The 13,809-nt window shown below is 41.2% G+C and overlaps 1 protein-coding gene across 1 annotated transcript; it reads right to left on the bottom strand.

Moving 5' to 3' along the window:
- Window positions 1-2,591: 2,591 nt before the first annotated feature.
- LOC124658223 (disease resistance protein Pik-2-like) lies at window positions 2,592-8,647 on the bottom strand. Its single transcript, XM_047196618.1, has 4 exons — window positions 8,600-8,647; window positions 6,098-7,028; window positions 5,630-5,816; window positions 2,592-4,942 (listed from the first exon to the last, which is right to left on the bottom strand). Exons 2-4 carry the CDS (start codon window positions 6,921-6,923, stop codon window positions 2,803-2,805), a joined length of 3,153 nt encoding a protein of 1,050 aa, XP_047052574.1. The 5' UTR covers window positions 6,924-7,028; window positions 8,600-8,647; the 3' UTR covers window positions 2,592-2,802.
- Window positions 8,648-13,809: the final 5,162 nt, after the last annotated feature.

Below are 13,809 nucleotides of genomic sequence, written 5' to 3'. Positions count from 1 at the left end.
ACCACCATGTCGTCGTGCTGCTGGGATTCCGAGGGGATCTACCACACCTCCGCTGCCCGCTGGAACGGGGAGAGGACGGGCTTCATCGACACCGTACGCACGACCGAGTACGGAAGTGCTGCCGGATTGCAGCACAGGACGATCGACTACATCAACAATGAGATCTAATCTCGTAGGCTTTGGAATCTTTGAGGGTTAGTCTCACATACATCTCGTTGCTTCGATCTTGGTAGATTAGATCTTGCTTCTTCCTAGATTGGATCTTGGTTTTTGTTCATGTTCACGGTAGAATTTTTTTGTTTTCCATGCAACGAACCCATCACCTCCCTTGCCCCATTTTTTAGTCCCATATTGATGGCATTGTAGTTTTGACCATGCCATAGATAATAATAGTGGGGTGGTAGAGATTAGGTACGCCGCTAATTACATGAACCCGCTAAGCATATCCCCTATTAGTGGTGGCAACATTTTTTTTCTTGCAGCGTGCCGACTTACTAATCAAGCGTCCACCATTGGTGGTCTCTTGTGATTCACTCTAGGCACCTCATCATATCTGAAAATATGCATCTAAGTACGACATGAGTCGGTTACAATGGTGCCCCGATGATTTTAGAGCATGCAATCTTTGTACTCCAAATTGAGACGCCATGGTCTCCCTAGTACACACATTCCTCGCATTTGGCATCCAAGGACCAATTGGGCCTCTTTCTACATCAAGAGGGTATCCGACTTCTTGACCTCGGCAGTAGCCCCCCCAAGTTCTTATAATCACACAAAGCATGATGTCATGGAACCGCATTCATCGTCGCCGAGTGAAGGTGTTTTGTTCTCCTCATCATGTCCGGTAAGTGCCTTGGTTATGCACCTCCGTCTTGTACCCTAAAGGGAAATCTTGAATGAATCCTCCTTGTTGAGTGTAGTAGGAAGCTAAGGCACGAAGAGTCCTTTGGAAAAATCATGTCAGCTATGTAGGGTGAATGTAGGCCGGTTAGAAGGTTATGTGACTAGGTCTGACCCTAACCTGCCTAATGAGACTCAATTCTAAGAATGTGATAAAAATATGAAAAAATGTCTCTTTCATTCTAACCAATCTTGATGGACTCGACATGCATATTCAGCCCCGCCTCCTCTCTAGGCGTCATATACGATTCTTAAGTTGACATCAGAGCTTGGTACTATCATTGTTATGAGTCATTGCCTAGAGTCTAGACATCAAAGATGGAACCCGAGGAGATGGCTTATGAATTTAAGGTACTTAATACTATGGTGAAGTAGTTGTCCAAGGAGCTTGCGGATGATGGCCGCAATAATTCAAATCTTATACTTAGATAGTTGGTTTGGGTAGTACATTTTCCTCCCATAGTGGCATTCCGGAGCAAATGTCATGGTGCCCCAACATAATTACTTTTTACTCAACTAAAATTACGATACTTATTATGTATTAGAGGAAGTATTTGAAATCTAGGCATAAGAAAAAGAAAAGGTGGTTCTAATATAATTATGGTCAAACTTCACATAAAAAGGACCACGTAAAAAAGTTGAATTCTATGCAAAATTGGCCATAACATTTAGGATAAATTATTTTTCGCACCTCCTTTCAATTACTATGAATTTTAAAAATAAAAAGTATAATATTAAAGATAATTCGATAAATAAAAGGAATATTAAATTCGATAGCACTGTGTTCTGAACTTCTGATGCCCTTTTTCTCTGTAGCCGCAGGCCCGCACCTCCACGGCTCCACCTCTAAATCCAGCCACCGCAACCCGTGGTCGACGCCGGCGACCATGGATCCGTTGTTCTGTCTACTTCCAACGGCCGGTGCCCACCAGCACGTTAACTTGCCCGCGCCGCGGCGGCTGTCCTAGAGATTGCGCGGCTGTGGACTTAGCAAGGCCGAACGGCACCGACAGGATGCAGCGCTCGTTAGGGGCCAAACCTCCTCCAGGGGCTTGCAGGTACGCATCCTGTACAGTGTTTTCTCATATGTGTTGATCTACGACTACGCTTGGTGCTTTCTCATTTGGGCTGCCGTTCTTCCAGCCTCCGCCTGTTCTGTCAGTTCTGATACCCTTTTTCTCAAGTAGTAATTAGTGGATATTATACTTGGGTTTGCTACTGCCAGCGGATTTTCAGGATTTGTGTTTTGCTCGTGTAAGATAAGATGCATGAACTCTGGTACTCCCTCTACTGTGGGATATTGAAATTACAGCCAGACACGGCATTTGTATTCAAATAGGGGAAATGTCAGTTACCATACAAGCACAAATTACAAGAATGAATAATGGATGTAATAATACCATAGGATTAGAAATTAGAAGAAATCAGCAACGGAAGTAACAGTACAACAGGATGCAGTCTGCTTATTTAGTCCCCCAAACAAGGCAATGTGAATTTGTACAGTAGGAAAAAAAAATCTTAACTGAATAATAGAATACCAGATGTTCTGTAGGTGCTCCCAGAGATAGATGGAATCTTCCAGTTCCATACAAGCCCAAATACAAGCACCTAGTGGGATATAGAAATTACACCCAAACATGACATTTGTGTACAAAGATCAATACTGGAAATGTCACTACAATATTGAATAATGGATGTAGCAATACCATAGGAGTACAAATTACAAGAAGTCAGAAATGGAAGTAAAACTACCATAGGATGCATCAGTCTGTTTTATTTAGCCCACAAACAAGGCGATGTAAATTTCGATAAAAAAGAATCTCCACTGAATAATAGAACACCAGATGTTCTGTAGGTGCTTCCAGTCTTTTTTTTTTGACCATGTAGGTGCTTCCAGTCTCATCAACCAGTGATAATTTTTGGGCACTTATAAGTGCTCTCTTTGTCAATGTGCTTGTGGGCGTCCTTCAGATCATCTACCAGCAACTTGGTTATATCATCTGCTTGACTATCAACGCTGAGATGAACCTCTTGGAGCTTTTCAAGAGTCTCGATGCCATAAATCCCTTCAAAGGCTAGAAACCGCATATCGATCCTCTCGAGTGCGGGCATTACCTTTTTATTTTCTTTAACTGCAAAGCTTATCCTTGGTACTAGTGTTGCAAAGAAGCGGAGCAGCTTTAGATTCTCAAATCCACCAGGTGGAACAATGATCTCCCTATCTGTCAGCTGTTTATTTTCCTCAAGGATGTCCACTATGTCCTGATCTTCCCTGGCTGCACTGAGTGTAAAGGTGAGACAAAACAATTTGGGCAGTTTCTGGATGAGCTGGAAAGTATCAGTCCTAAGAACTGTCACAGAAAGTGTCAGCTTGTATAGATTACTGAGATTTTCGATCCACTTTGGGGGCTTTTCCATTTTGCCAGACAGCTCCAAGGCAATGAGGTACCTTGGAGGAGCAGACATGGAGTCTAATGAGTTGATAAACTCAGAGCGCTCATCATTTATTACTAGAGTCTGCAGACCGCAACTGCAGAGGTACTCAATGGAGGAGACCAATTGCTTGAAGGTCTTACTACCCTCCTCTATATTGAGCTTGTAAATGCCAAGCTTTCTTAGCCCTGTCAACTGGTGAAGGCTTGCTACAGCTGCTACTGACTCCTCAGTGATCTCAATCCCTGACAGTATACGAAGTCCTTTCATCGGCTCGTTATTTATCCCTTGAGGCAACTTGAGTGTCTTCCGTGGATATTTACTCCCCCCAAGCATGCTACGGAGCAGTTTGAGCCGCCCAAAGCTTTTAGGCAGCGCTGCAACATTGGTCTCCCTTATGTCAAGAGTTTCAAGGTACTCTAGCTTTTCGATCTGTGATGGAATCTCTCTCACCTCTGTCCTTCGAAGGCTCAAATACTTGAGCACAACCATTCTGCATATGTCACTAAGATGCTTTTGTTCCAAACCTTTCCAACCCTCAAGATCTAGCACTTGTATTATTCCATTGTTGAATGAATGGAAAGGCAGTCGTTGGTTCTTGCTTCCAAAGGCAGTCAGTGACCGCACTTGAGACAGATTCATACCTTTTGTTGAACTCCCATGCTTGGAACCACTGCTTTGCATGGAGAGTCGACGAACTTTGTAAGTAGGAGCTGGCATCAGCCAGTGGCCACCAACAACAGTGATAAAGTTCTCTTCACTTGACTTGGACACGATATATTCGAGAATCATGTCATGAACTTTGAACGATTTGACCTTTCCATTGCTGCTGTGATCAACAGGACGTATTATCTTCCTGCTAATTAGCTGATTAAAGTATGTTTCCGCCACTTCCTCTGCAGTTAGCCCTTGCTTCTCGGTCACAAAGCATTCGGATATCCACCGCCGGGTGAGGCGCTTCCTACTAATTGTCATGCCCTTTGGAAATATACTCAAGTACAACGAGCAGGTCCTAAGTTCTGGAGGCAGATTATTGTAGCAATAATCCAGTATCCTTGTGACTCCATCCAAGGTAAGAGGAGCCACCTTCTCTGGAAAAAAATCCTGGAAAATTCTACTCCAATACACATCATTTTGTTCTGGGTTGCAGGAAACAAGACCAGCCATGGTGACTATGGCCAAAGGCAGACCCCCACAATGTTCCCAAACCTTCCCCACGACCTCTTTGTTCTCTCTGACATTGTTGTTTTTGAATTCAAAAACGCTATGATCAAGTGGATTTATTGAGTCATCAGTATGTTTATCAACTGTAATGTGAGTATCAGTGCTCATATCATTGGAGCAGGGCAAGCCAACAACTGTTTCCCTTCCATCACTACATTGGGCTTTAGAAACACTTTGATCAAATAGACTTCTGGAGTCGGCAGGATTAAGAACATTAACTGTATGCAGAAGATCAGTTCCTTCTCTGTCGGAGCAAGCTGTACCAACAGCTTGAAATCTTGTTGTCACTATTACTCGGCTATCTTTTGTATTGTCATATGGCAACCAAATTCTAATTTTGTCCCATGTTTCTGCGGACCATACGTCATCAATCAGAAGGAGATACCTACCCAAAAAAAAAGGTAACAAAATACAAATGAGAAAATAAATGTTCCTCCAATTAGGATGTCTATTTATGCTTAATTTGAATGAAAAACATATAGATAAATGGCTATGTGCACCGACCAGTGAGCATTTGCTTCTTAAGAAACAAAATACAGAGCCTTGCTTACTGCCTTTCTACAGAATTATGATGAATAAGCTTGCTGCTGTACATTTATTTTTGAAGATGATCAACACAGTATGATATCCACTTTTCCATTGATATTATAATATTATTTGATTCTACCAGGATATATAATCTTATGACTACTAAGGCCATTACGTAAAGGTATGTACCACGACAATTGGTTATGTCTCTTTTTATCCAAAAAAGGGGAAGCCTTGTTATGTCTACAAGTATACAACATTGTAGATTAACTTGCCATGATAAAAAAATTATGTTAATATGTTTCCAAACTATGCCATGTTAATGAAAGCACCTCATTTTCGTGGCGGTGGCTTTCCGTATCTATGGTTCTCTCCAATTTTCTTAATTAGTCTAGGAATCTATATTTTATTTAAGATGCAAGCTATGGTCTGGTATCTATGTAAAACTGCCTTAGGTAAGCAAAATCCCAATGCAAGATACTTAGCATTCAAGGCTAGACACAATGACAAAAAGCAAAGCAATGGATCGGCGCACTTGCAGTACCTTTTTTCAGTCAGGCGTGTTTGCAGTACTTGGATAAGTTGGTCGTGGTCCAGCGTTTCTATCTTGTTCTTGGTGAAATCTGAGCTGCTGCCAGTGACTTGCTTGCTGAGACCGCAGATCAGTGGCACAAATTGACTTATTGCGCTTCCAATATCTGCTGCTATGTTTTTCTTCCTTTCCGGTGAACCTCCTCCGCTGCCGCCTTGCTTCGTGCGGTCCTGTTGCTCGATTTCACCATGAATATCCCTAGGGATGTGATGAGACTAGTTAGAGCTTCATCTAAGTGTTGAAAAAGCGTTCGGAGTTTAGCAAACCTCTTCAGTAGTAGTTACTAGTAATAATAATTTACAAAAAGCAACGCAATGGACTAGAGGCACCTCTTTTCATCCAGGGGTCTTTTCTGCTCGTCAACAGCAACTTTCTTGTTCATGTGGCAGCATATCAGTGTCACAAATCGCTTCAGTGAGCTTTTTCGGCCTTGCTGCTCCTGTTCCATGTCTTGCAGCTTGCTTTGGCCCAGAATATCTGGGGTTTTGATTTGATGCAGAATATTCCTGAGGATTTCATCTTCATCATAGTTCTGAGAGATAGTGACTGATGCCCAGCAGTCAAATTCGTTCCTGAATTCCCGGTACAATGCTGTGGCAATGGTGGTCTTTCCAACACCACCAAATCCGACTAAGGACAGAACAGATCGATGCCTTTCCGGGCCATTGTGTTTCGTTAGCCACTCCCTGAGCTTCTTCATGTCCTCTACTGCTCCCACGGGCTCTTTTGTGTGGATGAGCTGACGGATGGCCGGCAGGTGCTCCCCAATGCTTCCAGTGCCAGAGCTGGTGACATTGCCTTTGGTTGGGGCTGGGTTGTCCAGTCCATATCTTACGCGTCGTTCAGCAATCTGTTGCGCCCGAACCTTGAGGTCGGAGATCTTGGAAGCAATCTGATGTCGAGGCCAGAACGTCCGCAGCTCATAGAACCTCATCACTAGGAACGAGCATGTGGCATCGCTGAGTGAGTCACTTGGGAGGCGGTGGGCAAAGTTGTCGATACAGTCTTCCATATCGTATCCCATGTCACGTATCTGCTTCATCCAGTCCTTGAGCCGCCGGTCGTGGCCTTCTGGGGCAGAGCCGATGTCACCAAGGAAGGCCTGCACAGTCCTGAGCTCATCACTGATGTACTGGACATCGCTGCGGACGCCACGGATCAGAGTGTACTCCTGGGCAAGGAGGCCGCCCAGCTTGCCCAGAAGAGATTTCATGGTGGCCTCGGAAGCGCCCACCACAAACTCCATCTTCTCTGTCTCTTTGCTTTTTACAGCTACAATCTATTTCCTGTTGTTGCAAGGCCACCAAACTATGCTTCAATGGCGGAAAGCTGACATATATTGCATGTGCAGCTGTTCGTAATTAGAACAGAAAATGAAACAAGATCATAAGGGTCAACATAATCGTGGTAAGAAAATAATTAAGTTGAAGCACTAGACATTTATAATTTCAACATAACAGTGTACTTATCTATTGTCATAATATTAAAAAGTAAAATTGATCTATGGTATAAGATAATATAGGAAAAATAGATATTTTATCATACACATGTTTGGGCCTGATTGAGCAAATAAAACAGAAAAACTAGCTATAGTCCTGGTATAATTTGATTATAAAAGATGGAAAAAATAAAGAAGAGTATTGCTTGGAAAAATCAATTGGAGACACATAGAATTATCGAAGAATTGAAAAAAGAGGGAACAGAGGACAAATCTTGGAAATAATGTACACCCGCGTTGTGGGTTTTTGTTTTTCAAAGGATCCTTTCCATTCTCGTAAATTAACCCGCCTTTGATTCTGGAATCTTTTAATTTAGTTCATTCTTAAGTCTTGGTCACAACAGCTGATATCTATGGCCCCAACAGCGCGTCTTCCCGGCCCCACCAGCTGCGGCAGTGGGGACGTGCAAGAATGGAAGAACCAGGGCAACCACAATACTGCCCCTGTGGGAGCTTGCGCGTTCTATATGGTGAGTCATCCAAGTGGCTTCAAACTTTTATCCGCCTTGCAGTGTATTTACTTCCTCCGTTCCATAATTTGAACGAAAACCACTGCAAGAATTATGGAATGGAGGCAGTATTAAATATATGTTTAGGATTTACATTCTTTCTTTATTTATTTGCTTAATTTAGTATGTGCATTATTATTTTCCAAGTTGGTTTTCTAATATATTTTTACCTAGAATCTTGACATAAACTTTGGAATATAATGATTGTTTGATATTAATTCTAATTAAGAATTGCTAGCATATTACTCTGTTTGATATTTTCAAAACGATGCTTAATTATGAACTTTACAAAGGATGTGCCTAAAAGAAAGCTTTATAGTATAAAACGAGGTTAACTGGGCCTACAAATATATGCAATTGTCTAGCTTAAAAATATTTGAACAATCCAAATACAAACTGTTAATTTGTAATCTGCATATTTTATCGCTTTTTTGTGGACTTTCAGAACAAAATTCAGAAAAAAAAATCAGAGGTGAGTTTTGTGTTGGTTATATTACAAACTTGCAGCTTTTCTGCTTTCTTCTCTTCCTTTTATTCAACAAGAAAACAATAGTGTCTGGCTAGATGATACCCTCGGTCATCCCACGCCACGTCCAGATGATCTTGTTGATAGGGCTAGATCGGGTCAAACTAAAATGAAAAACTAGCTAACTAAAAACCCTGAAAACTATCTGACGATCTAATTGAACCTGACGCTCTAATTGAAACTCTAACAACTAGATTAACTGAAATTCTAGTTATCCTAAAATGGCCATAAAATCAATTCATCAGGTTTTAGCATCAAAAAGGCCAAACAGGATATAGTATTTGTGTTGGTTATGAAAAAGCTCGAACTGGAGAAGAAGCCCACTGCTAATACATCATTTGCCATGCTGCTAGTTTATTGGATGAAAAACAACCTCAAGATAAAATTACCTCGGACTATCTTTCAGGGCAAGGAAACAATAAGTTGCGAGATAACGAAACGAGAGAAGAAGAAAATGTGGGAAGAGGAGCCCTCACCTGGGAATGACACAGAGGAGACGGCAGTCGAAGGAATCGTCGTCGCAGGCGAATGGAAGGCGTGGTGGCCCTCCAGTGCAGGCTTTCAACAGGCGGATGGAATATTTAATCTAATACAGTCTGGCATCCACTTGTATAGGAGTAGATAGCAGCACTTCAGAATGTCCAAACTATACACATTTGCTAACTAATTGAATGATGAAAAGCACTCTGGAGAGAAATACGACCTTGGGCTCTTTCTTATCCGCCAAGGTTGGTAGCATCAATGGCAGGATGGGGCAGAGGACGCACAAGCTATGCAGGTTTTGTTGATCCCTCACAAGAAGTGGTGGACCTCACAAGGTATGCAGGCTTTGTTGATCCCTCACAAGAAGCGGAGTACTAAATTGCAAAATAATTCTTGTTTGAGTAGTACGTGTTGGCACTTACAGTTCAGCCAGCTGTTTGAGGTCAAGTCGTGATTCCAAATCATATACGACAGCTAGATGCCTGACATGCCATTGGATATATATACAATTTCTACTCGTAGAAATACAACAATTGATAGGGCAACTGACATCAGAGAAGACTTTCCAGTCCTATATAACTTTCCCAAGCAGTTGGCCCATCGGTTCTCGAAAAGTCACCATATGTTAGAAAATCGTTGCCGGTTTTCATTAGTAACTTTGATATACTTGTTAGTATAGCAAGCCGCATCAAGGTTCATAAACTAATTGCAGCACAGAAGTAATTTCAGGGAAAGAGTCATGTATATATACTACTTTTCAAAGCAGCTGGCACCATCGGTTCTTAAAAGGTCAGACATGCATTAGAAAACTGTTGCTCATTTTACGCATCAAATGGAATACTACTGACACATAGGAACTTAAATGTGTACTGTCACATGCTACCATATCAAATAAAATTTCTCTAGGCAAAATCCCCTTGTTGGAGGTATCGCTGTGGATTCTTCCCCCCGTGTCAGTTTATGGTCTTCTTGTCTGGCCGACGTTGTTTGTTCTTCGTCTTTGGCTAGGTGGTGCGTGGCCCTGGGACCAGCGTGGATGTCGGAGCGGCGGCTCCAGATTATCGCATTCTCCGTGCTGCATTGAGGTGTTGGAGTGTTGGCTTTGGTCGCCCGGGCGACTTGGTTGTCGACTTGTTTTGGGGTGCGGCCTTGGGGGGGGGGGGGGGGCGTGGATGCTGGAGCGGCGGCCCCGCTCCAGGGGTTGCGTCTGCCATGTAGCGTCGAGGTGTTTTAGGTGCCAGCTTCGGTTGCTAGGGCGACTTGTTCTTTGACTAGTGTGGTGGCGCCGCCTCGGGGCTGGCATGGTGCGTTCTGTGATGTATGGTTATAAACTGTCCAAACCTCTCTCTACTTTATCAATCAAAGGCATTGCCAATGTTCGGAAAAAACAGACCGTGAAAACTGGATATGGAGAATGCAGGGTGCGAAAAACAGATCTTTGGATGTGATGCTGGACAACTTCCCTTTAGATACCTAGGTATTCCAATCCATTACAAGAAACTCAAGAATTCTGATTGGTATCCGGTAGAAACACGGTTTGAGAGTAAATTAGGATGCTGGAAAGGGAAGATACTATCCTATGGTGATAGGTTAGTTCTTATTAATTCAGTATTAACTAGCTTACCAATGTTTATGTTGTCTTTCCTGCAAATACCTGTTGGGGTAAGGAAACGTTTGAATTTCTATAGATCAAGATTCTTTTGGCAGTCCGACGAAAACAAAAGAAAACACCGGCTTACAAAATGGAATATAGTTTGTAGACCTAAAGATTAAGGGGATTAGGTATTGAAGTTCTTGAAATCAAAAACATCCGTCTCTATATAATATTGTGCACCATAAGAATGTCACAGTTGCACATGTACTAGGTTAATCGCCGCTGAATATTACGTTTCGGAGAATATTAAATGGTAATAAATGGTCTTCATGATTGCAATTATGTCGTAAACTAATGATGGTACAGTTAAATGAAGAGGATGATCGTTTTGTTTGGAATTTGTCATCCAATGGTTTGTTTATAGTAAAGTCGATGTATGAAGATCTTATGTGTGACCATACCCCCTTTCTGAGAAAATATCTATAGAAGGTTAAAATTCCGCTAAAAATTAAAATTTTCATGTGGTTCTTGAGTAATAAGGTGTTGTGAACCAAAGATAATTTAGTTAAACGTCATTGGAATGGGTGTACAAAATGTGTCTTCTGTGAGACCATTCAACGCCTTTTTATTGAATGACCTTTAGCTAAACTTTTATGGCGTACGGTGAACTTTACTTATGATCTTCCACCTCCCACCAATATTACTAATATGTTTGGTAATTGGTTAAGTGGAGTAGATAGACAATCTAAGGCATACATCCGGATTGGGGTTGCTGCTTTATGTTGGTCTATTTGGAGACTCATGAACGATATAATTTTTAATAAAAAACCTTCTTTTCATTTCTTGCAGGTTATTCATATGGTTTTCCATTGGGTCCAACTATGGGCTCTGCTTTCTCCGGTGGGGCAGCGGGATGCCATGGTTACTGGATGCACACGGCTCCTGATGATCGCTCAGGATATCTTGTGCCAGACTGGTTGGCATCATACTAGAAGGCTATGTTGATATGTAGTCTTAGTATGTGTTTCTTTCGGTTGTTGATTCTTGTATCAATCCCTGATGATGCGTGATTTGTAAACATTAATATTTGGACCTGTTTTTATTTTAATAAAAAGCTGTGTGCATCATCACGATGCAGAAGCCGGGCTATACCCCCATTTCGAAAAAAACAAGCTATATATGCAGGCTTTGCTGATCCCTCACAAGTAGTTGCAGAGAATTACTTGAAGTACTGTTGTTTGATTAGTATGTATTGCCACTTGCAGTTCAGCCAGATGTTTGATGTCAAGTCGTGATTTCAAATCATATAGGTCAGCTAGGTGACTAACATCCCATTGGGTACACAATGTCTGCTGTGAGCTGCCCGACCTGAATTACTTGTACTCCCTTCATCCTTAAAAAGATGCTCGACTTTTTCTAGATTCGAATATATCTACAACTAAAATGTGTCTATATACATCCGTGTCTAGATAAACCTGAGTAGCATTTTTCGAGACGAAGGGAGTAAAAAGTTTAACAATTGACAGGGCATCCCACATCAAAGAGAAGACTTTCTAGTTTCTTAATTTCACACCCTCCATTATTGGCTTTAAATACGTGTGTGGCATGTGCAATGCCTGTTCACTGATGGAGACTATTAGAAACGACAAAAAAATATTATTGGAATCTCGACAATTATAGCGAGAGGGTGGAAACTCTTAGATAACTAGAGCAGAGTTCACATGACATCGAATAGAAAATATTGCCATGTCCAGATTCCAGAAAATCAAATGTCTGCCAACAAAATTTACTTGGCTCTCTCTGACCTAAAAAGTTTGAATCTATGAGCTCCAAACCTTCTAACTTTTCTCATTTTTTATAACGAATGCAAATTCTGATGTAGCCCTACCAGCAGCCAATGGGTGATACCGACCTGCCATGAGAGAAATATGGCTATACATGAATTCCTTGTACACCTTGCACGTGTATATGTAGCATATCTTTATTGAATTGCCTTTTTTTGGCTAATTTGGAATAATGTATCTTTGATCGTGCAAGTTATATTTCTTAACTTGTGGTTGGTGAAACTAACTAATTTGTGACCCTAGAGGCCATGTTTGATATTGTAATCATTGCTAACTTAGCTGTAACAACCCTATCTTGTACTCCAAACTAACATATCTTAGTTAGGCTAACTTAGCAGTAACAACCCTAGAGGCCATGTTTGAAATCGTAATCATCGCTAACTTAGCGCTAACAACCCTATCTTCTACGCCAAACTAAGATATCTTAGTTAGGCTAACTTAGTAGTAACAACCCTAGAGGCCATGTTTGAAATTGCAACCAGCCATCTAGCTTGTATTATGTCACCGCTAATGATAGATCTAAAAATTGTGAAAACTAGTTGTTACCACTTATGTATCGGCATCTAAAAGAAGATTCATAAATCCGAGTAGTTGATTGTCATGACTTGCCACATATGGCAGATCCATAAATGGTTTTTAGAACATGAGACTCAGATAATGATTTTTAACTTTGGAATATATCTACATTGTTATTCAAACTTAGAACAAGTTCATGAAATGTTGATTAATCGCAATACACGAGTGATTATAAATACTCCAAAGGTCACCATTCATATCTTAGCTGGCCCATTTGTTTCCGAAAGGTCGCCATCTATTAGGAAATTCTTGCTTGTTTTCATAAGCAACTTGGTTGTTTATTTGCATTGAAAGGTGCATCAGATTAAATGATACTGACATAATGAAATTAAAATACGTACTGTCGCGTGCTACTGTATCAAACAAAATCTCTCAAGGTGACTCACCAGTTATTTATCCTCAAGTTTTTTAATAAGGTGTAGTCTGGATTTTGACTCATATAGTAGTAGGTGACTCACACAGAATCAAATGCCAACTATTGATCCATTTCCTTGTGCTAAGGAATGTGAGTCATAGTTTCAAATAGCCGGCTATAGCCTGGCTATAGCCTCGCTATAGCTGTTTGAGCATGTTGCCGCTAAATGAAATCATGTACAAATTAGCCGCTATAGCCTCATTTAACCCGCTATAGCCTAATTTAGAGGGCTGCCGCTATTTTTCATAGCCCGCTATTTAAAACTATGAATGTGACATCGAAGAGAAAATATTGCAATTTCCTTGTTCGAGAAAATTAGAGGTGTTCCATCAAATTCAGTCGGCTCTCTGTCAGAACTAATAAGTTTGCATAGAAAACTCGCATGAAAATAGCAGCAATTCCGCAACCTATCGTCTCGATTCCACCTTGCTTGCTCTATAGATAGCTGCTTAGTACAAACATTTCAAAATCAACTGTATTCCTAACCCGTGATTGCCCTGTATATGATATATCCTTGTAAAACTTGACGGTAATCACAATTATATATGTGTGAAAGCATTAGATTAATTAAGGCCATTTTCATTCTTAAAAAAATTTCAGTTTGCCTGTGTTGTAACGACTGATGCGATAAATAAAGTCGATTCAGCCTGGTGACAGGTTTCATATTGTTGTGTGGGCAGCACCTTA

Source organism: Lolium rigidum, chromosome 5 (genome assembly GCF_022539505.1).
Source record: "Lolium rigidum isolate FL_2022 chromosome 5, APGP_CSIRO_Lrig_0.1, whole genome shotgun sequence".
Classification (NCBI taxonomy): Eukaryota; Viridiplantae; Streptophyta; class Magnoliopsida; order Poales; family Poaceae; genus Lolium; species Lolium rigidum.
This window is presented reverse-complemented; position numbering and strand designations above follow the sequence as displayed.

Excerpts from the sequence above, each read along its gene's own strand:
- LOC124658223 (XM_047196618.1), bottom strand. The coding sequence starts at position 6,923 with ATGGAGTTTGTGGTGGGCGCTTCCGAGGCCACCATGAAATCTCTTCTG. Across the intron at positions 5,817-6,097 it reads GGAGCAGCAAGGCCGAAAAA|GTTCACCGGAAAGGAAGAAA; the intron begins GCTCACTGAAGC and ends GCAGCGGAGGAG. Across the intron at positions 4,943-5,629 it reads ACACGCCTGACTGAAAAAAG|GTATCTCCTTCTGATTGATG; the intron begins GTACTGCAAGTG and ends TTTTTTGGGTAG.